The following is a 23,076-nucleotide window of genomic DNA, read 5'->3' on the forward strand; positions in this document are numbered from 1 at the left end:
AAAAAAAGCAAAATAAAACCGAGAAGCAAGAAACATGGGAGAAATCACTACACATGTATTTCGTATTTGTATATTGAATAAGCTAAGTTAATAAGAAAAGAAAGAAATATCAAATTTCCTTGAGTCGATTCTTGTTTTTAGCATTACGTAAGATGATAATAGCGTCCACAAATTAACGCGAGATAACCATCGGCCCGCGGAAGCGGCGCGAAACGCAACGCGCGACGCTTGAAGGAAAAAAAAACAGGACGTGCGTTTCTCTTTTAGAAAGCGACAGTAATCGTTAATGGGAATAACTAAGGCGATCGTAAACGCAACGATTCCACGCGCGGAGAGTCCGCGCGTAACGACCGCGAAATTACCGCCGCGCGTTCGCGGATGATTAGCGTTACGAAGTACAGTAGGTGAAATCATTCCGGGGCATTGAATCGGTTAACCGCCGATAAAGCGAGTCAAACTATCCGCGAAGCGACCGGTGGATCGGCGCGTAAGACGCCGCGTGTAAATCGCTTTTCCGGCTTGTTTTATTCACGGCGTTTACGAGAGAATAATTTTATCGACTTCCGACGCGAGAGTTCTTCGACTCGCCGCACCGTGTTAACTCGCTTGTTAATATGCACGCGAAAACTTTCCAGCTGCGAAGAGACGTGTATCACTTAATAGATAATAGCAAGCGTAAACTAGAAGAATTGAAAAAGCCCGAAAAGAGATCTTTTAACATTAATATGGATAAAAGTGAACAAACGTTCCTAATAGAAGATAAATTTGTACTAAAAAAAAAAAAAACGTAATACAAATGCATGTATCTTACGTTATGTAATTTTTTACTTTTGATTTTTGCATAGCAAAACTTTTACTTTTAACGGATGTACTTTTTGATGTTGTAACAAGGAACATTGCGTACCAATGGTATCCAGGAACTCCAGGAAGGCCGGGCCGGCGTGCTGATTGTTGTACATCTCCTCTTCGGTCCTCTGGCCGGATCGGCAATACAGCACGCCGACTTTGTACCTGCTGGACAATCCCTGCTCGTCCAACCTGGCCACCGCTTCCTCGGCAGCAGGTGTGCCGAGCCTCAGACAGCCCAGCTGTACCTCCGGCGCAACCAGCTCCAGGAGCTCCCTCGTGGGCGGCCGGCCTTGCGGCCTGATCCCGAGGGCCTCCTCCGGCACGGAGCCGCGCAGCGTCAGCAACTCCGACGTGCGCACGATCACGCGGTACTGGTTAACGTCTTTGCGGATGCTGATGGCCATCGGTCCCAGCTGTTCGTCCATGCCGAACCAGTTCTGATGCTCTCGTCCTGCGACAGGATATCCCTTATAAGACACTTTGAGCAAATAATCGACGGCGCAGAATTTTCCCTATTTATAAGCATACATTTATTGTACTTTAATTGCCCAAAGAAATCAATGTCATTTTTAATTTTTCTTTTAATTAAAAATTTATTTTTAAAACATTTTGCATGCAATAACGCAGGTACTAGACGTCTTCTTTGCGTAACGGGCGAGAATCTTTTACATAACGCGACAAAAGATTTGCGCGAGCAAAGGCACGTCTTCGTTCACTTACCGAGGAAATATCGTCGGTAGTAGTGGGCCCCCTCGTCGACGCTCTCAATGGGCAGGGGCCGTTTCTGCAGTGGACAAGTGCTCTTCCACAAGGTCTCGCCGGGCGGCGGCTCCAGGACGGAGACGCCGTAAGACAACGACGGTCTGTGAATTCCGTTGCCCTGAGCGCAGCGAGTGAGGCCAACCTCGCGTTCCCCCTCGCCGCCGATCTCGTTACGGAAGAAGGGACACGGCTCCAACAAGTCGTTACCTAAAACCATTCAGTAAGACTCTCTCGAATCTTTCCCATTTGTATAACTATCTTCTTTTCTTTTTTTTAACGTACCTTTTCCATCACCGGCATCCTCCTCGGGAGTCTCGTCGGGCGTGGATGCTCTCAGGGCGCTGGCGGCGGACGCCCCGGTGGCCGTATTTCTTCTCTTGGCCAGGAGAATCCCCCGGAGCTTCGCGGCGTAGCCCAGGTTCGCCGTCAACGACTGGCAGTCGTAATGGGCGAACGCGCGTCTCCGGTGCCGCTCCTCCACGTCGGCCGACACCACCGGACTGGTGCACGTCTCTTCCATCGCCCGCGGCGGCTTACTGCCCCACAGCCTGTTCAGCTTCAGCCGCAGTTTTGGACTGGAACCGGCGCCGGTTGGACCGCCGCAGACCTCGTCGACGTCGAGCGGTTGACCGGACCCGTCTTGGACGCGACGCAGATAGTCACCGGTGACGACGCCGCGCTGGTCCGACGGTCGAAAGTCCTGCAGCATGGCGAAGAAGTTCTCGCCGCCTGTGATGGACTGCGCCACTACGTCGATGCTTCCTGCGATGGGATGAATATTGAAGCGCCGTTTACAACACTTTCGAACACGGCACATCCGGTCTCTTTCAAAGATCGGACTTTAAGTAAAAAATACACCACCCGAAGAATCGAAATTCCGTTAAAATTATATTATCATAAGCGCAGCAGAATATTCTTTCGTCCTAATCGTACAGTTAAATAAAAGAAAAAAAAAGAGAAAGTAACGGACCCTTCTCTGAAGGAAGCCAATTAAGGTAAGGAAGGAAGGTTTAAACAACATATGTTTTTTGAATCTATTTTCACTGGTCGTCCAAACTCGGGAAAAAATATCTGCAAAAAATTCGACCCGTACCATGGGAACCATACTCCCTCCTGAGAGGCGTCTCTGGCACCCTGGAGGCAGGATCCGGGCTGTGCGGAAGTTCCAAGCTGGAATTGGACCTGTGGAGGGCCAATCCACGGCCCACGCGGCTCCCCGGCCCTCCGCTGCCGTTCATCGACAGACTCGCGATCATCTCTTCATGCTGTTAACAGAGAAATAGAGAAAAGAAGCGTAAGAAACGGATAATGTACGATGACACGCCTGGTAGCAAGATATCGCGGGTTCACGGCACTCGGTTGTTAAATTGTTAAATACGTTTCTTCGCCGTTCGCGTTCGTTTGAAAGCAAGAAACGCTGGACGGTCGGTCGCCACGCGGCTCAAGCGCAGATAAACTTAAGTGTCTCTAAACAAGCGCAAACTAGGACGACTAATTAGAGTCATCGAGCCTTTCGCGGTTGCCCCCGGCACTTGGCACGTAAACACACGTGTGCGTGCGTGTACACACACGTGGATGAAGCATACCCGAGGGTACTACATATCCGCGCGACGAGTTCATTCATCCTGCGAAGTGGCTCTCGTGTGCCGCTGGCGACTTTTTCCCTGTCTCTCCCTCTCTCTTTGTCTCTCTCCTTCCCTCTTAATTAAATTGGTCCTTAATTACGATAGCAAGGCCGACGAGATGGTAGGAACGAGGAGTCGAGGTACGACGGATTAAAAGTCCGCGCGGAACATTAGTTTCCTCTGTTATTGTCGGTTATTGCTGGATTCTTGGGTTTAAATTGCGTTTTTCATCCTTTTCCGTTATTGTCGGAGACAATAAAATTGTCTCAGAGTTCAGAGCAACCTCCGCTTTAATCTCTAATAGGTGATTTTAAGTGATCTTAAACTTGAAGAGTTCTTTCTCTACTTAATATTTATCTTTATACACATACATGTATACATACTCATATCAGAGCATATGTGCGTTCATTTACTGTATAAATTTATACGATATACATATTTTTTATACATATTTATTGCAGACTCGCGATTGGACAAAATTGGAGAACATTGAATTCCGCGCTGCCATCCAATTGAACTCTCAAAGGGGAGATCACGGGCGGCGCGATCTCCCGTCTGGATCCCCGTTTCTGGCTGGTATTCGAACTGGCGCCGTCTGGCCCTCTCTCCTTCTCTCAGTTCCGCGGGAGGGAACGTTAATTAGCCCCGTTCCGTTCCAGATCCACGAAGTGCACGGCGCTCATTGTACCTACATCGTCGTCGACGATGCGCTCGCATCTACGCATCTGGAGAGCGTCACCGGGATGTCGAGTGCACCTGATGCGCCCACGACTGGTCGACCGGGTCGACCGAATTAGCCGTGTACCGTTGACCGTTTCGCCAAACACGTCCGGTGAATGGTCGTTCGCATTGTTAACTCCTTCGAGCTTTACAGGGCCAACCGGAGTTACACACGCGTGAACGGGATCGGCATTGCGTGTCGTGCCACCGCCGCGGCATTATTCTGGTGCGACACGCACCAGGAACGTATCCGGGAACAACGCCGAATGTCCGGCGGCGGCTGTTCAGGTCGTTTTATTTAACCTTGGCAAACGCGCCCAATGCGCGAGCCGACCAGATGTCCGGATTCCCAGCGTACGCACGGACACAAAGGAAACGCGATCTCTTTTTTTTTCCAGACGTCCCCAAATGCCATCGCATACCTTCGCGAGTGATCTTAATTTCATGCCGTGATTGAACACTTATATGTATCTTTGACTACCACTTCGTCACATTCACAAAGCTAGAACGAATTTTTTTTACACGAGATTTTTATTCTAACTCGTTCTGTCTCTCCCTCTCAAGGCAGTTAATTGCAGGAAAAATTATTAATAATAAATTATTAAAAAAGTATACAAAATTTATACACAAATATTATTATTAGGCTACCAAGATCCAGTCTGGAAATGGCATTTTTCTCTAATTAATTGTATAACAAATCAGTCCTGTTTCACTTATTATTAAAAATTTATTATTTATACAAATATAGATTCTTTATTATAATATAGTAAACATATTTTAATGGCATTTCCCTTCACATATTTTTTCATAATAAGAAGCGAAGGTTGATTTAATACTTTCGTCCCCAATTTTCAAAAACAGTCCCAGTTTTTCTTGTCGTCGCTACGTCAGTCGCGGATGAAAGGTGCGGTCACGCTATTCGACGTTGCATCCGTTGTCCCGTGCGGCTCGCCCTCGTACCGGAATACCGGATACCGTTCGGTACAACGCGTCGCGTTTATTCGGCCTCGCGTGTCGAACTTCGCCCTCGGCGCCGCGGGACGAAGTGACGAGTTGCGTCGCGGGAAAAAAAAACAGGAGCTCGGACTCCGGAGGTATTCGGGAACCGAGAGCGGCCCGCGATCATCGGGGAACGACGGTGGCCCCGTTGCATTCCGCGCATTCCTCGCTCGCTCGCCCGCTCGCGCTCCTCCTCGCGCCGTGGTTTCGTATGTACCGGATGCACGACGACGACGATGACGAGTCGACGTCCGCCTAGCTGCGGGAATGCGTCTCAAATGTTGCATCTTGAACCGTTACCACGATGGTGAAAATGTAACCGCGGATATTTCACGCGGTATCAGAGGGGAGATGCTGAACTCGATTTTATGTTGCTCTTCTCGCGTATCACCGTAACTCTACGCCTACTACATAATGTACATGTAACCACAGAGGCTCCCATATGACGCGCAATGAGATAGGTTTCATGTTATAGGAATGCGCGTTATACGAGACTTATTGTCAAAATCTACAAAATGTAGAAATATATTCCTTATTACAGAAAAATGATGATTGATATTATAACAAGAAATTATTCCTATTTAAATAACAAAGTTTGCTTAAAACAAGAAACAAGTTTAAAAAATTTTAATTTAAAAAAGAATTTTCCAAAGGAGTATAAATTTATAAGACTTCGCAAAACTTTGAATTTAATAAAATTATCGACCAAACAAACCCATTTTATTAGAAATAATCATATCACAGAAATGTAAAATAACTACCATTGTTATATTTAACAATTGTGCAGAATCGCATTAAATCACCGTTTAAAAAAGCACGTAAGATAATTTACCGCTATTATTACGAAAATCATCGCAAAACGTTATAAGAAATCGCATTGCGTTACGCCTCTATTTCCGTTTCCACAACGTTAAATAGTGCAGAATAGAGTTGAGTCTGTTTTCAAGTGGTTGGCACTGATTAACATTGTGCCGCTTATTTATTTCGGTGTAGGTTCAGTTTTTCACATTCCCATCTCGAGATGCATTCGCGAAAGGCTCGGCGTTCCGTCCGTCTGCGGATTGCATCTTTCGAAGAGGGGGTGCGTAATGATGCGCGCAGATCTGTACGGGCGATCGTAGAATACCAGATGCGTATGTGGAGTGGTGTATTCGCTACCTCCCGCCTCGCAGCGCCCAACACGCGCGTGCTTGCGTATGCTCGGCGACGCGTGGGTGATGCTTGTGCACCGTGTACGAGATACGCGGCAGAGAAAACGAGTAGCCGCGACCTGCATAATACGGGTCTCTATCTCAAGGTAGGCATGCCACGGCGTTATCCCTCCTTCACGCGTGAATTGCGTTTAACGCAGCTCCGGGGTCGTTCCTTTCAGAGGCCTCTCACGGAGGAGAAGGCGATCTCCGCTGGAGATACACGGTGTCCTAGAATTACTGGCGGTCCTACATGGCGGTTATCAGAAAGTAGGAAGGATCGGTCCCTCGACATTACATTTGTACAGCGAAATCGCGTTACTTAATTATACGTATTAAATTCATCTTTTCGCATTCCGTTCATCCGTCGTTTTGATTTCTCTTTGCGAGACCTGTCGTTTTCTTGTTTAACATTTCTATTTAAATGAATAAAAAGAGAAGTAATGAAGCAAATGTGCGAAAGAGCGCGACGAGAATCCTGCGGGTAGCCGGCGAGGCGATAATGGAGAAGAAACTTAAGAACCAATCCCACGGTCAAGCCGAGTTGACTCATCGAGCGCTCGACTCCGCCAAGGACAACCGTGGTCCGTGAGCCTCGTTCCGCCGGAAGGAAATACTTATGTTCGCTGTAAACAGCTGTGCCGCGATCGTATTGAGCGATAATAATCCGAGTCGCGCACTGACTCAATCGCTGAACTCATCGCCGCGGATAACACGTACAATATATCGAGCGTCGTGCGTAAAAGGGGCACGTGACGCTCAGCTACGTGACTTAGCACCTGGTATCAAGAATTTCCCAATTCAGAGATATTTCGCAATTTTATCACTATTCCCGAAATATCTTCTGATAGACAGTGGATAAAACGATTGTCGAAATGTAACGATGGACTTAAAATCAAAAGATAATATATATTATTAAAAATTCCTTCTATAATATATATTATTTATTTGAACTGTATAATTTTTTACGAGTTAGATTCGAGTGGAAAAAAGTTAAAATCAACAAACATAAGATTATGTGTAATTAAATATGTTTATAATAATAAAAAATAATTAACAATTAATTAATAATAAATAATTAATTTCCAATATGATGCGATAGAATAAAAACGAAGACGGCAAAGAGGAAATAAAGAAGCTTCGATGTTTTGCAATTCCACGTGTATTGACCGACTCGTTGAGCAACATACGATGGGATTAAGGGATCCGGGCGATGAGTGGACGCCGAGTATCGACATGACGAGCGACGAGCACCGTGTTGCATCGGTGCGCGAACGCGCGTAATCAGGGCTTATGGCGCTTATGCATTTCGTCCCGTCTCGTCGCGCCTTTGTTCGGTAACAGCTGTTCCGTGCGCTTCCTTCACGAATGCGGATCGACACGGCCTTGTATACGCGGTGCGCACGTGATGATTTATGCGTCGATTCCCGCGCCCGGACACAACGCGCGGATCGCGCGCAACGGGAACGAGATGGGTGATTAACGCGAGACAAAAGGCGTCACGCGCAAGTGCGGTGCGGCGCGGGCGCGGCGCGGCACATAATGCAAATGTGAGCCAAGCACCGTGAGCGTAATCGGCGATTATTTATCATTCGATTTATGTCAATTGGTCTCCCACCGTTTGGAAAATAATAAAACGATTGTTCAAATAAAACGGCGAGATTTGCATACTGCACGTGGGTTTTCTTTTCTCAGAATCGCCGCGGGCGCCGCGGCTCCCTCGTCTAAAATAACGAGATCGTAAAGTAAAACGGTTTATACATACTCAATGGCCTTTTTGCACGTCGCTAACCGACACCGCGAGCGCGCCGATTAATGCATCCGCGCGCATTTCATGCACTTGGTCAGGGCGCGGACGTGGATCTTCGTCGGGTAGGCACGCCGACAAAGTCACGACCGTGCGCGCGACGAGAGAGAGAACGACAGTCGATGTTACACGTTCCACGGCGCGCTCCGGGAGATAAGAAGACCACCTTCGAACTACCGAGAAGCTCTCGATGCCGCGATAACCGGTCGCGAACGGTCGTCATACGAGACGACGATCAGGCGCGGGCGGGTGGCCCCCGTAGTTGATTACGACGACGAGTGGCTCGCGGCGATCAAAACGGGCTCCGGCGCGTAAAAGGAAGCCCGAGATTCGAGGAAAACCCGCGGACGCGCCAATATTTAACGCGTAAAGCACGGGGAATGAAATAATTGCGATTATTCCTGACCGACGACATTGCGGAAGTCACGATTTGACTCCCGCGACCAGCGGAACATCCGCGTTCCACTTGTCTCGCGGGTTCTGACTTCAGAAAAGCATTTATAAGCATTTATCAGCGAGAATTCAGTAACCATTTAAAAAAAAATGAACGCAATTACGAAAGCCGCAATCCGTTCCACCCGCCGTGCTACCTTCAGGAATTTCCTACGCTTGGTTTGCCTGGGAGAAATCCCTGGGCAACACCCCGGCGCGGCGCGGCGCGGCGTGCCGGTGTATCGAATTCCTTGGTCGGCGATCAGCGAGCGTGTCGTCGCGGAATCGGTACCTTGCGCGACGACTTTTCCGCGCGTATACGCGCGCTGTGGGAATGCTCGCGGTGCGTGCAACCGCGCGGCGGCGACGACGCGCGATGCGTGCGACCGCGTGTGTTCTCGCATCATCGCGAGCACGACGCGCAGGTGGATCCGTCCGGCATCCGTCCGCGCTCTCTCGCTCTTTCTCTCCTCTCTCTCTCTCTCTCTCTCTCTCTCTCTCTCTCTCTCTCTCTCTCTCGGATATCCGCTTCGATAGGTTTCACGGATGGTCCGCGCTCGTATACACTATGTTCTACCGAGCGGAACCGAGCGTATTGCAACTCACTGTCATTTCTGTGCCCGGGAAGCCAGAAGGGAGTCGGTCTAAAATTATCGGTTCTGACATATTTATGTCGTTGCGTTTGAGAAAACGAGACTGCGAGACGCGAGTTGTGGTACGAAGAAAGTTTCCAACTGAAGCTCCCAAGTATAAGTATTCGAAAATGGTGCGATAATCTGCGTCTTACGGAGATTGGTATATATAAGGTGATTTTACACTGTCAAATTATACTCAATTTTTGAGTCATTTTTTACCATTCCTGTAAATCGCCATTCTTATTCAAAATTTAATTAAAACAATGTTAATTTAACTAATTCAATGGAGTTAAAATAATAAATTTCGACACATGGCAGTTAAAAAATAACAAAATGTTATTTAACCCAAGGTATTGGTTCAAATTTCATCCTTTAATATATTTAACAGGGTGTGACATAAAAACTTGTCTTTTTAGAGAGCGAGTATTTTTAAATAAACACCAAAAAAGTCCTCCGAGTTATTTTATGGCACTGAAAACTTATCGATTAGCATGTTAGCGAAAAGTTACTGGGAGTGTTGCGCGAAATCTTATTTTTCTTTCTCAGAATATAAGTACTTACACGAGATCGTGCAATGTTGCGTCTCCCATAAAGTAAATAAGCGAGATATCTCGGCGATCGTAGATAGGAGCGCATCGTTAAATATTGCTCAACGTCCTTTAGACGAACGTTTCGATCGCAGAAACGCTTCCTTCTCCGCGCAGCGAGCTCGTCACTAATTAATTAATGCGCGGCATGGATTTCTTGCACCGTGCGATGGGAAACGCGATCAGTGCAACCGGTGTGTGGTTATTCAATGAAGAAATCGCGATGAAGAAAACGCCACGGCGCCGCGACGTCCTTTCGCACGTACATATTTCTCGATAAGCGCGAGCGCACCAGTTATCCCACAATTTCTTAAACGCGCGTGTACGTGCGTGCGCGGAACGCGCTCTCTGCCGAACTAGTTATGTAAATGCACGCGGCGCATTCTCGACGCGATCTACGAGCGATCGGAATGTCCGTCTCAGAATGCATCCGCGAATCGCATTCTTCCATAATTCTTAAACGTCAAATTACGAGATGTCGGCGTTCTTTCGCCGATTAGCTGGGAGCGGAGTCGACAGGAACAGATCGTGCAAACGCTCGCGTTGACAAGCGATTGTTACAGCGATTATTCGTTAGCGGGGCAGTTATTAATTAATTTGAAAAATATAAATTATTATTTTAAGCTTGTACGTGTTGGAAAGGGAAGTGTCTATGGAATTATGGTCAATATTGTTTCTTCTAAATCATCGAATTATGAAGTAACCCGCGCTTCTGAGAACTGCTTTTTCTGCAGCGCGACGCGCAACGCGAGCGACTTTTCTCCGACGCCGCGCCGCCGCGATAGTCGAAAAGTAAGCCGCGTAAAATCTGCGCTGATCGTAAAATTAATGCGGCACGAATTCTTGAAGCGACTTGGAAGATCAGACGGGCGGAGATGCGTCGTGGAAAGTACAGTGAATTTTTCACGGGGTCGTGTGAGATAAAAATGCGTCATGATGTATCCGCTCTTTTACGACGCTACTATCGCGCGCACACGTACGATAACATGCGACTTTTATTAGCCGCCGGGAGTTATCGTTGCCATATGATGAGTCGACGTCCTTAAAACCCGCCAAACAGAATTTTCCTGTCCTGATATTAAATCTCGACCTCTTCCAAAGAGAAAGAGTAATTTTTAAGATATTGCTAAAATAAAATAATTAAAGCGATATATCTTTCCGATAAATTTGCGTAATCAGTGATAAAAGGCTGACATTTTCACAGAACTTAATACGCGTGATTTGAGAATCAATTAATTTCGAAAGAATTATATTAGCTTCTTCGATTTTTCAGGCACCATCGAGAAAATGCTAGATTTTCGAAAAAAGTTTGGATATGGAATAAAACTCGTTCCCTATTTAAACTTAGAAAACTCCAACCCGAGAATTGAGTTAATCGTCAGAATTCTTGGAAGTCTGTACCGAGAAAGAAAAGATTGAAGAAAAGGAGAGACTTGAGAGAAAAAGATTTAACTTCCACATCCATATTTGTCCGTAGTAGGTACATTCACCTTCGTGTTTGCATAAAGTCTACATGAAGTATTCAATATAACGTATATGTACCTCCGCCGGTTATTAGGGTAGGGTAAAAAAGACATAAGCAATAAGACTTTTCATAATTACGCGAGTTTCCACCGAGTGGTGAGAAAAGCCGTTCGCATTTTTTCCCTCGAGTATCTCGAGCGTGAACGCACAATTCGCATAAAGACGTGGAGCATGGAATATTGCTTTCGCGAGCTATCGCTCTCGCGAAACTAACGCACCGGGTTTGTAATGGCCGTTGCCGTGGAAAATGTTTTTCCGTTGGTTTCCGCCCGTTGATTGCGCCCGCGCCTCCTTATATGCATTGGAAAAGTCATTATTTTTAAAATTATTCCCCTCGCGAGGATACAAGTACGTCACCGTATTTAGAACGTCGACAATAATAATTAAGGCTTCAGTAAAACGCACAGGTATCGCGATTCAAAAAGATTTTCTCAATTTCTAGTTTTCACATGCCTAGAAAAACTGTTTACATGAACAATTTTTGTGTTGTTACTATTGCAGTAAAATCGTTTGTGCGTGCAAAACCCAAAGAGTTCAAAGAGAAGTGGATGGTAGCGCTTTAACTGTCCTGTACAGCAATTTCGCGAGGCAATTATCTACTCCGAGTGGCATGTGTCCAGGGTGATACAACCAAAATTTGATACACATTACAAAAAGATTAATCGCAACGCTGGCTGCTGCCAGCGGCACGCATCCTCTGGCGAACTTCTGATGGCGAGAAAGAAATTCCTAGCGCGCGGCGAACATTAATTTCGCGGCTGGTTTTTGCGAGCCCGACGAGAGCGGCGCGCGGCGTGCGCGCGTTACCCTTCCCCGCCGACGTAATAACCATTAATGCTCTGGATACGCTCGGAAAAGTCCCTTTTTCCTTTCCTATCAGCCACACGAGTCGGAGTCGACTCGTGTGTTTTTCGCGAAGAATCCTCGAGCGTGAAAATCTCCTCTCGAAGGAAACGGCCGGGACGATAGCAAGAAATATTCTGTTATCGTGACTAGGAACTCGCGACTGGGATTATCGCGTATGAGAACGGGAATGGACGCTAATTGTTTCCTGAAGAGAATAATGTAATGCGCAGCCGCGCTCGCTGAACTTCCCGTCGGCGAACGTTGATTATCGCGAAAAGATTATGCGTGAGGCGCCGATGTAGGTGCCAATAAACAACCGCGAGCGGCCGAGAGACTTTTAATTGTGATACAGCTACTTGCGGTAAACTCATCTCGAGTTATAATCGTCAAACAATGCGATTACGGTTAGATTTTCCAGCTGGGGGTCGCCGCGATCTCTTAACGAGGGTTATCGAACTTTTCTTCGGGAGTCCGAATTAACGAGTGGCACGATATTTCAGATAAAGCAATAATTAATTGTGCCTAATTGTTTGGTTAACAAGGGCTCGGCATGCTGTGACACGTGATCTCTTATTAACAGAGAGATTAACAGTCTGTTTTCTCGAGATTATAATTGTATTTATGAAGGCATAAGTGCAAGTAAAAGCATATTTGAAACATTATATATATATATTAAATTATATGTATAAGAAGTGAATTATACTTATCTGATAATGGTGTTAAGAGATACATGAAGATCCTAATTCCTGCATAAAACATGCGATAACAAATGGCGGCGTTATAACAGCAAATGCCGAGAGTACGTGTGCGCGCGTAAGCGCGGCTGATTACAGAATCGCAATTCTCTGCTTCCTCGATTTTATACACCTTCCCCGCGCCCTTGTGGCTGCAATAACTCGTAATGTTCGTAACGCAACCTTCCTGACGCGAGGCGCATCGAAGCGGAGCGTCCGGTCGCGGATTAATTGGCGTAATGCGATTCAAATTCACCCAATTAAAAATTATAATTCTCCCATTGTGCGGACGTAAAACATGCAAAGCGGAATTACGTTGCGGTTGTAAATACGCGGGGGCACCCGCGTTAGAGCGGGCGCGGGAGGAGGCGGAACGTGCATCGCGTGCATATGAGCGCCGACAGAATTCCACTTGGGACACACCTCGGGACACACGCATGACCCGGGATTTCTCCTAGATACTGTATAATTTTCTTCTCATTACTTTCACAGATATGCACGCGTTAGAATTGTGCGAATAGGCCGCTCTTGATTGTCGCCAATTAATATTCATTAGCGAGTTCAGATTTCAGGTTCAATATTGACAAGTACAACGCCTCTCGTTGTTCGCGGTATTTGCGCGGTAGTGTCGTAATCGCGTAACGTTTTCCCCGACGTAACGAGGAGGCCCGATAATGTACCGCATTACTCAATACAGGGAATCGGAAATCGAGTGACGAGAGACTGGTTTCAGAAGTCGGCACGACGTGCACGCATATGTGTTAGCGTGCGCGAATTCAAGGATGTCGGCGCGTTTCGCATACCGACTAATTACGCGCCTGGACGACACACCTCTGCGTGCGTGCACGCACGGCGATCCATTGGCAGTCGAGAGAAAGAGAGAGAGAGAGAGGTAGGACAACCCTCGTCAACCACGACAGAAGACAAAGGACGCGAATTCGCGACGCGACAACGAAACGGACGCGAAGTCGACAGTTTCGCAATCCCTGCTCCCGCTATCGCATTCCTGCATCTTGCACGCGTGAACCTAAGGTTGCGCGAGACTTAAGAATCCATTTGTGTACGTGTTCCAGAAGAATGCAAGCAGAAGAATAAAACAGACGAAGCGTTGAAAGAATTTCGAAGAAAATTTAAAAGATGCTTTAAAAGTACGTCATACATTTTCTTTCACTTGCTGTAATACAGCTGACAGCGCGTTAAATCGAAAACTTATCAAGAATTCGATACGATAAAGTAACAAATGTTTCTAATATTCTCGACCGCGCACGATGTATATTAAAACGTGCGCGGGGAGCGCACAATGATGCGCTATAAAGTCAGTGGCGCATCAAACGTGTCTGTAAAAAGAGGACCGCGCACCGCGCTCGGCCGCAACGGATAATGATTACCGTAGACAATAAAAGGCCACACGGTACGCGGGCGGAGAGCCCGCGTAATGACGAATGCGGTGTTTATCGGTAAAGTGCATTTCGAAGTAGCATTCCCCGGACGATAAGTCCGGTACATCATTCTGACACGTGGGAAAAGACAATTAATCGCGCGTCCGCGCTCGCCGTACTATCTTACGGTCCTTATCCGCGATGTGCCCTCCTACCATTCACTAAGAAGCGAACTTTAATATCTCGCAGCGGGAGATGCGCGAGATGCTAGGCGAGCGAATCGCAAACGCGCGCCCTGACGATATTATCTGACGGAGCAACGAGCAATTGGCTGCTGCTGCGTTCACTTATTCATGCCCGGGATTACTTCGTCAAAACCTTAACCGTGAATACCGTATTTATTTAATATGTACAGTTACACGAATAAATCGGGTTAATAACGCACCGTCTATCCCTGCATCGGCGACTACGCACGTAGTCGCGAATTAATCGCCATTATCTGTGCAAGCTCGACTAGCACGAGACGCATAATTAACCGAGTAATTAGGTGCATCTAATTACCTTTAACCGTACGTGATGTTAATCGTTTCTATGCAGTCAATGCGCAAATGTGCTCCAGATACCTCAGGTAACGTTAATCGTTAAGCGAGTGCCAATGTTTGCCCGGTGAACCGACGAACATTCACGAGACCTCGGATTGAAGTTAAATTCTTTTGTTTGGCTCCGCGGCCGCGTCAATTAATACAGCGGGGGACAGATGCAGCGTGTATCCTCGGCTACTGGGTTTCCACGAAGCGCCCGTGATCGTCGGAGGCTGCGTGAAGGAAAAAAGGGATCTAGGACGACGAACCCGCCGCGCGCGCGCGACCGGTCGGTCCCACCGCGACACCCGACTTATTGGCCGCCGCGGCCGCATTACATCCCGTAATGGGCGAAGCTGAGCCGCTTGTTTTCCAGCAGCCAGCGTGACGATCCCACATCGGAACACTGAAAAACAGCCGGGCCGTGCCGAGGCGTTTTATGGTTTCTCGAACGATCTCGCGAGACATCCTCTCTCGCTTTATGCTAAATCCGGAATGCGCGTGGAGTGCAAATAAACCCTTCATTAAGTAAGCGATAAAATTGGTTCCTTATCCCGTTCGATATGCCTCGGAACTTTGCCCGGAATTTAACATTATTTTCGTCTCACGCAATAACTATATCGAACGTCTTTTTATAATGTCATTTTTAATTTTCCACTCAAGATTAAATCTTAAATCAACGGAAAAAAGGGGAAAATTACTTATATCTTATCGTTTGTATAAATAACTATTCTAGCATATGCAAATGTGCGTTTAATAGTACAAATGTTATATGTATATAAGTACCTATATGCCGTTTTAATTCGAAAATGCATATTTCATGATATAGACACTTAAGAAGTAAAAGAAACTGTATACTGCAAGCATTAGCAGCGAGTATTATTGTGCAAAGATTCGAGAAACATTACTAGGAAGAACATAGCTGAGCGAAACTACTTGCACTTGATGGAGTAACAGATCGCAGGCCGTTCGCACGCTTTAATCCGACAATGCGGACGATAAGCTAACGGTATATCGACGTATTGAGCGACCGTGCGTACACAACAAGCACAAGACCATCAATCACGGACTCCGTTTCGACGACGATGAGCAATAAGAGGAGAGAGACGGAGGAGCAGGAGCAGGAGCAGCAGTAAGAGGCAAGAGGACGAAGAGGAGGAGGAGGAGGAGGAGGTGGTGGAAAAGGTTCACGGGGCCAGATGTAATCGAGATCATCATGCTTCGCGAAAAAAAAGAAGAAGCACAAGGGCAGTCACTCCGGCCCGTGCGGTTACATCACGCGGAGCATCGGCCTCTCAATCCTTTTTCTATTCGCGAATACACGCGAAATTTCTATTCTTGTTAGCGTTCGCGAAGGAGGTCCGTTCTGTCAATCATTTCCTGCGCGTCGATCGCGGAGCCGATGACCCTCCATGAATGTGACGAAATAGAAGGGCTAAGGATGAACTTAATAAATCACGCGGAGGAGGGCAAACTGGGCAAGAGAAATTTGCAAAAACGTATACCTAATTAAAATGCCTAATTGAATGAAGTAAATGCAAGAAAGTGGAGTTTCTAAAAGCAAGATTGATTGTTGCTACTTATGATTAATTGGACGAAGTCTGAAATAAATATCATTTTTTAATAGTTTTATTATCTTAGCTGATTCTATCACGGAAGTGTATTAAATTCCTGTGCAATTATATCCGCGAGAGTCAGCCGTAGGATTGAATTAAACCGTAGCTGAATGCGACATTCGGGGGCCATTTATTATTTCCGCGTGATACATAGCGATACTTTACTGCCGACACACGACGGATATTTCACGGTCTCGCGATGGGATATCTTGGAAGTCGCTACGAACCGGAAGATATTACGGTATACCAAGGCTGCATTAAAGCTGGCTATATATACAGGTGTCACGAAATTAAAATCAACTTCCGATTAGCGAAGTTTCATAATCGAACCTGTCAACATTGATTTCGTTTCTAAATTGTATTTCTAAATTCTGAAATATTGATCTTTCTATTCCTCAGCGTTGGCAGAACACGGCAAGCGCCGTTTAGCGACGCGTGCAAACACGCGTGCGGCGATTAATCGAAATTTTCACGACAATTAAAATCACGATCGGCCAAGTTCGAGCGCGTATATACGATTGTCGACGGTCATCGCAATCGCGCACGTCATTTTTGCCCGATCGCGGTTTACTTGGCCCGGATGGGCGATGATAAAAAGAGAAAAAGAAAAAAATTCGCGCGGAGTTCGCGCCGTTGTTGAAAATTTCATTTGCAAATCAAATATCGGACCGCTGCGCCCGTTCTGAATTCGAATAGTTGCCGCGTTCCGGCATGCGGTTCGGTAAGGTTTCAGGAATGTACCCTCTCAATTCAGGACAATCGGACGGGAATGCGAGGACCGTCGGCGTCGTCGTCGGTTCCGCATCGTCGAGAGAGGAACGAGGAGAGGAGCCCCCGCGTGTGTGGAATTTCTCCCTCTTTCTCTTTCTCTCTCTCTTCGGCTCGGGCGCCGACAGTGAGTCACCCAGTGCATCGCGTCGCGTCGCGCGACGGACGGGGACGGCGGACCTTGAGTGTACGATACTCGATAGGCTATCGATATACGGGCCCCCGTGATTTCTTCGAAGGGTCTCATCAACAAATATTTTGCCCCACGCATACGGGTACGATATTATGAAGCTAACGATTTTAATTTTAATAACAAGTAATTTTAATTTGAATTAATGACAATTTTCAGATGAATTCGGCATTTTTCTTTGGGAAAAATGTTAAATAATCGACTAGGGCGTCCCGGAAATATTTGTAATATTTGTTATTTATTAAAAATTATCGATAAAAAAAACAACCCTTTAATACGCGAATACGATACTCAGGTTTATATAATTAAGCATCTCTAATCCTACCTCGGTCTCTTTCGCGGCTCGAGGTTCGATATCCGCGATCGACGCGTCGTTTCGCGGCAAAATCACTCTCTCGTCTCCGCTGTCGTCCTGCTCCCTTTTCCGCTTCTTCGGCGACGGCGTCAAGCACGTCATCGCGTTCATTATGCCGCGGATTATCTTTTTCGACATCGTAACGCACGACCGACCAATCTTGGTAGCTGCTCTCCCGATGGTCATGACCGAACTGAGCAAGACCACGAAGCGGGTTTCGTATACGATTAACAATAGTAGAATCGCGCGCGAGCTTGCTCGTGCGGAGTGCGCGGAGCGAACATGCACCGACGTGTTCCGCCTCGCAGAGGGGGAATGAACTAGCCGTCCGTGTAACCGGAGGATATCTGAATCTTTACGACCCTCCCTGCATCATTGTAATCTCGATTCGATAATCGAACCGACAATTCCACTCCTTTCACCGGAAATATATGCCATTCTATATTGACGTTTTAAGAATGACACATCACTGATTGGGGGTTAAACCTTAATTAATCTGAAAGCTCATAAGTCATAATAACATACAATTTTTATAATATTTTAAATTAAATTTTGACTTAAGTTTTATATTATTGTATTAATAAAATTGTCAAAGTTTCGAATTATTTTAAAACTTTTTCGTTACGGTATGATAAACACGGAATAATTGTAAAAATACGTGAAAATTACGTTTATAGTATTTGGAGTTTGTCATTAACCCTTCAGTTTGTGTCATTATCAATTTGCTTTGTTTTAATAAAGCCGGATTAGACCTATATCATTTTAATATGTAACACAATAATAATGCGGTTATTATAGGTAGACAATTCTCTGATAATATAATGTACAATGTTATATGTATATACGAATATCTCTCAAGATTGCTGCATATTAATCATGCAATAATCAAACCTCGTTAATGAGGTACTTGTGTATTTTACAGATCGATAAATATTCTATAAATAGAATATTTTAATATGCGGGTAGACCGGTTTATATCTATCGTTTTAGCAATATGGCGATAAAGCTCCAGATATCAATTGCAAATAAAGATACAGCGGCGAGAAAAAAAAATGCAGACACGAATACGCTCGATCTTTATTTTGTCATGATAATATATCAACTCTCGCGCGATTATTGGTTCCGGTATTATTGGTTCCGGTGTGTCATATGTGATATTCCGTACATGGAGATACGTGCTATCTCGTATATTAGGTTTTGAACCGATCGGCGACACTATCAACGACGGTCCGCTCAGTGGTTAACAACGGCGATTGTCGAAGAAAATAGTAAGTAGACTCGATCAATTACTAGTTAAAGTTGTAAATTCACTCCATTAAAATAGAATACGTAACTTTGCAGCGAATAAAAGTTAGCGTCTCGATATTACGGCAGCTTGTGCGAAAATTCGATTCGCAAGGAGGAGAGAAAACGCCAAGTTGTTCGCGATATCGGAGCAACATGAGAGCAAGTACCTTTGGTCACTCCGTAAGTTTCAACGAGTTTACAGTTAATTACTTATCGCACTTCCACGGCTCGGTTGCGGCTGCAGCGCGCGACCTTGTTTGCGGATTGAGTTACTACACTCCCTCGCTTGCGCCTCTGAAAGGGCCCTATTTACGCTTTCAGCCACGTCGAAAGAGCAAAGCAAGAGCTGTCGGGACGTGACACATCTGCAAAACAGAAGCGGCTCGTAGGGGCAGCCCTTTCGATGCAGCGGAGTAAAAAGCGAACGATTGGCAGCGTCACCGGGAGACATAAATCCGAAGACGGTCGGCTGACGTACGTGTGTGCCGTGTAGGTTTAAACTTGATCCAGGCATTGCATCGCGCATCATCTACTTTTTTTCCACGAGCGTTTAAACTCGCGTTTAAGAAGGATTTCCTTTTACGAAAGCTTGCTCCGCTGGATAACTATCGGTTACCCGACCGAGGTAGCTTTGATTAATCACTATCCCGCGTGCAATTAACGTCTGGCGTATCAACGTGTGCTGTATCCTGTTGAGGAGCGCGACGTGGCGCGATTAGGAATGGCTGTTGATAGGGAAAGATTTTATTGCGCGTAAGCACACACGCGCGATGAGTGATTCGATCCGGTCATAAATTAAAGTGTAACCATATCTGCGAATGAAATTGTATCTCATCCAGGCAAAACTTACGTAAAATGTGCTATTTATGTCGAACCATTTATATGATTTGTAAGTGACACGAGATTATTTTGAAGAGAGCGCAGAAATATAAATCGCGAAATTTCACATTGTAGATTAAAACAAATGGAGCACGAAAATTCTATTCTATTCTAGAAATCGTTAGGCTGTCTTAATAGCTAGGGAACTTATTTGAAAGTCAAATGTCTTTCCGACAATACGGAAATCTCGAAAGTTAATGATTCCACTGATTGAGCGAAAGAATAGATCGTGGAAAACCAGGCCAGCCGCTTTTCCAATATTTACGAACGCGCGGATTCAGAGGCTCGTGGATGCGCGCGAACGGACGACGTAAATGAGTTCTCGTCCAAGGAACGTCCGGCGATTGTAAGGATCATCCGCGGGGGAGAAAAAACGAGAATGAAAATTGAGGAAGTCGCGCCAAGTTGGGATCTGCTCTTCCGACTGCGCGATGAAAGAAACCTGGCGAGAGATTCTACGCGCATTGTTTCTAGCTGCGCGCATTGTTTCTATGTCACACCTTTCGCGTTCTCAAGGGATAACAAGCGTATACTTGGGTGTAGAAGAGAAAAGGAGATAAGAGGGTAATACTGAGAGAGTATATAGACGTGGCTAAAAAGGCCTTCGTTCTTCTTTAAAATGACGTGGCGCAGATTTTCGGACCTTGGCGACAGAGCGCGGCGCGAGATAAGTGTCGCAACGAACGGAGCTCGATCCGTTACTTCAAGTTATTATACCTCGTAATCGTCCACCGTCCTTAGATGTCATCGTGGATGACGTTGCATAAAAGCGCGCCGCGCCGCCGAGATCGTTAAATTTCTTATTCTGGTGCAGCTGCACGCCGGTCGACCAGTATAATCCATTTGCGGAATCGGCTATTAGGGTGCGAGCGATTATTTCAGTCGATCTACGGCGAGACACGTGACCGCGGAGCGCATCAACGGGCGACTCTTCAAGGAATAATAATCATTAGTAACACCGGATGATGGTTTGCATCAGGATTCGGAGTACGCTCAGGGTACCTCGCCACTGATTACGTCGTGAGAGAATTCCTTGAAAAAATTCCGGAGGTCTCTATCTTACTCCAGCCGGTGCAGTGTGGCGCTTCGATGAAGTCCAGCGTATCAGAAAGAGCATTTTAATTATGATCAGTCGAAGGATAACTGTACGTTTGAAGAGATATGCTCTCCTCCGAATACATACACAAGGTAAAAAAAGAAAAGTAAAAGAATTATCTTAAATAAAAATTATTTTTTATTTAAGATATAAAAAATTATTTTTTGAAAGAATATTCGTTCTTTAAATTTTCTCTTATATTAAGATAAACATCCATTTATGAAACAAAGAAATAAAAAATTCTTGCAAACCAATTATATTGTTTCTTGAATATTTGTCTGTGTCTATTTTTTAATATAAAATTTTTACAGAGGTTTCGACTGATAATAGATATCTCTTGAGTGATCCAGGCTTATCAATCGCGGGTTTAGAATAATATTGAATGAGAACTGCCGACCCTAAGGCGGAAGCGGAAGTCGAACGAATGTTTCGATAAAATCAATCGATCCTTCTTCACACAAGAGTGCCATTCATATATATATAACGTCCGATAAAAACGTAGATAAAAATTTTTCATGTTCTGAATTTTTTGATTGCAGATTGTAAAGCATAAAGTACTATCGATCTATCACGCGGTGCCTATTGAAGTATTTATCACAAAGGATTCGGACAAAAATTGAAAAAATAGCAACAAATAATCGGAAAAAATGTGCAGTTACAATTGACTCCTACTTGAAAAATAATTGTTCTTTCACAATCTTAGTTTTCTCCCCAAGAGCGGAAGGAGTTTGCTTTTTTTATATAACATGTGTCTACGTGCGTGCGATTCGATTCGATAAAATCACATACGGAGATTATTACGCACTAAATACTTAATGTATGCTTCTTGAAATGCTCTGTCGCAGAACCGTCATTTTGATGATAGTGACTTCCGAGGAATGTCGCTACGGAATTATGATCGTAGTGGACGGAGGGGAGGAACGTGTGTGCGCGTGCATCATTATCTCCGTAACTTCTTATTCGGTTAATTGCTGGCTGCGTTTCTTAGTGTGCAGGTGCATACGCGGAGACAATGAGGTCATCGACCTGATAATGTCGTTGTTGCGTAACGAGCTTTTTACCCGCGTGACCCACGCACGGCACGGGGGGGTGTCACTCCCTCCGCGAGGTATTCGTCGCGTTCGCGAATGTATTAAGAAGAGGGGCCGAGGGACACGATGTAATTTAATTGCTGATTTAATTACAGCGTCTACCGCGCTGCTAAATTGCTTTAGCGCCACAATGCTGAGCGCCCATGATAATTAAGTACCTACATGCGCGATTTTATTGTTCCCTCTTCCTCTCGCGTCGTGAGATAATGCGAGTGGGTGTCCCGGGAGAGCGCAAACTCCTTGGGATTCTCGATGTTATACTTATTTCGTTTAATCTATTTTAATTATCTCAAACGGAAGTTTTACGTAACCGGGTACTGGTGCTTCGGGATTCCCAAAGGAGGTGGAATTTGAATCTTCCGTCGAGCTCTCGATGTGTTCTTGTGAGAGATCTTTAAAAGACTCCTCGCGCTGGTCGACCGTTCGTCGTTATTTAAGCCAAAATGGATTCCGCGATAACGTTGATGGAACTTCTAAGAGTCTTCGAAAAAGCTTGATACAACGATAAATGAGAAATATCATCACGGAACTAGGGTACTAGTGGTGGCAAATGTTCTCCCATGGTACGTGCATGAACATATAAATGCGCTTAAACAAACAAAAACGTTGAACTCGGGAGTCTTCCCTTCGGCACGTGCATAGAATACGAGTGCATAAACATAACAATACTTCTTTTCCATAAGCGATCTTTACGACGCTTTTATTACGAGCATTCACTGGCGGCAAAAAAATTCGGACGAATAAATTAATGGACTTCAAGACTGGTGCATAAGTAATGACGATTTTACGAAACCCGCGGCGAATAATTGAATTTCATGAATATTTCTAATCGGATTTGTATAAAATTATAAAACGTAATGTCTAATTTATAATGCATCTAGTAAAATGCAAATTGGTCTTGTTAGAGAATTGTCTTGGAAGAGCATAAATTTGATTGTCTATGTAAAATTGCCAGGACGGAGATTGGTGCAGCAAATTCGAATCTGAAATGTGAAAGGTCGAGTCCCAGACTTTAGTTTCTTAAGAGAAGCGCGCATAAATTTAATCAAATTGAAACTTGTGCATAAAATGCACATAAAATGCACTTGTGCAAATTCTTGATTCTTTTTTTTAACAATTACAAA

The 23,076-nt window shown here is 45.3% G+C and overlaps 1 protein-coding gene across 2 annotated transcripts in view; it reads right to left on the reverse strand.

Annotated features, from left to right (window-relative positions):
• The window catches only part of LOC139774036 (signal-induced proliferation-associated 1-like protein 2), a 57,233-nt gene that overhangs the window by 5,917 nt on the left and 28,240 nt on the right, over positions 1–23,076 (reverse strand). Inside the window, exons 1-5 of one of the 2 annotated variants that reach the window (XM_071708967.1) lie at positions 17,570–17,705; positions 2,705–2,876; positions 1,894–2,373; positions 1,570–1,818; positions 905–1,300 (exon numbers count right to left, since the gene is read on the reverse strand). In XM_071708967.1, the coding sequence (XP_071565068.1) occupies positions 905–1,300; positions 1,570–1,818; positions 1,894–2,373; positions 2,705–2,876; positions 17,570–17,701 (1,429 nt within the window). In that variant the 5' untranslated portion in view covers positions 17,702–17,705. Of the gene's footprint in view, positions 1–904; positions 1,301–1,569; positions 1,819–1,893; positions 2,374–2,704; positions 2,877–17,569; positions 17,706–23,076 lie in introns of those variants that run through there. The other variant, XM_071708969.1, reaches the window with a different exon arrangement.

Source organism: Temnothorax nylanderi, unplaced genomic scaffold (assembly GCF_030848795.1).
Source record: "Temnothorax nylanderi isolate EJ_2023f unplaced genomic scaffold, tnyl_v1.0 TNYL_tig0073_pilon, whole genome shotgun sequence".
NCBI lineage: Eukaryota > Metazoa > Arthropoda > Insecta > Hymenoptera > Formicidae > Temnothorax > Temnothorax nylanderi.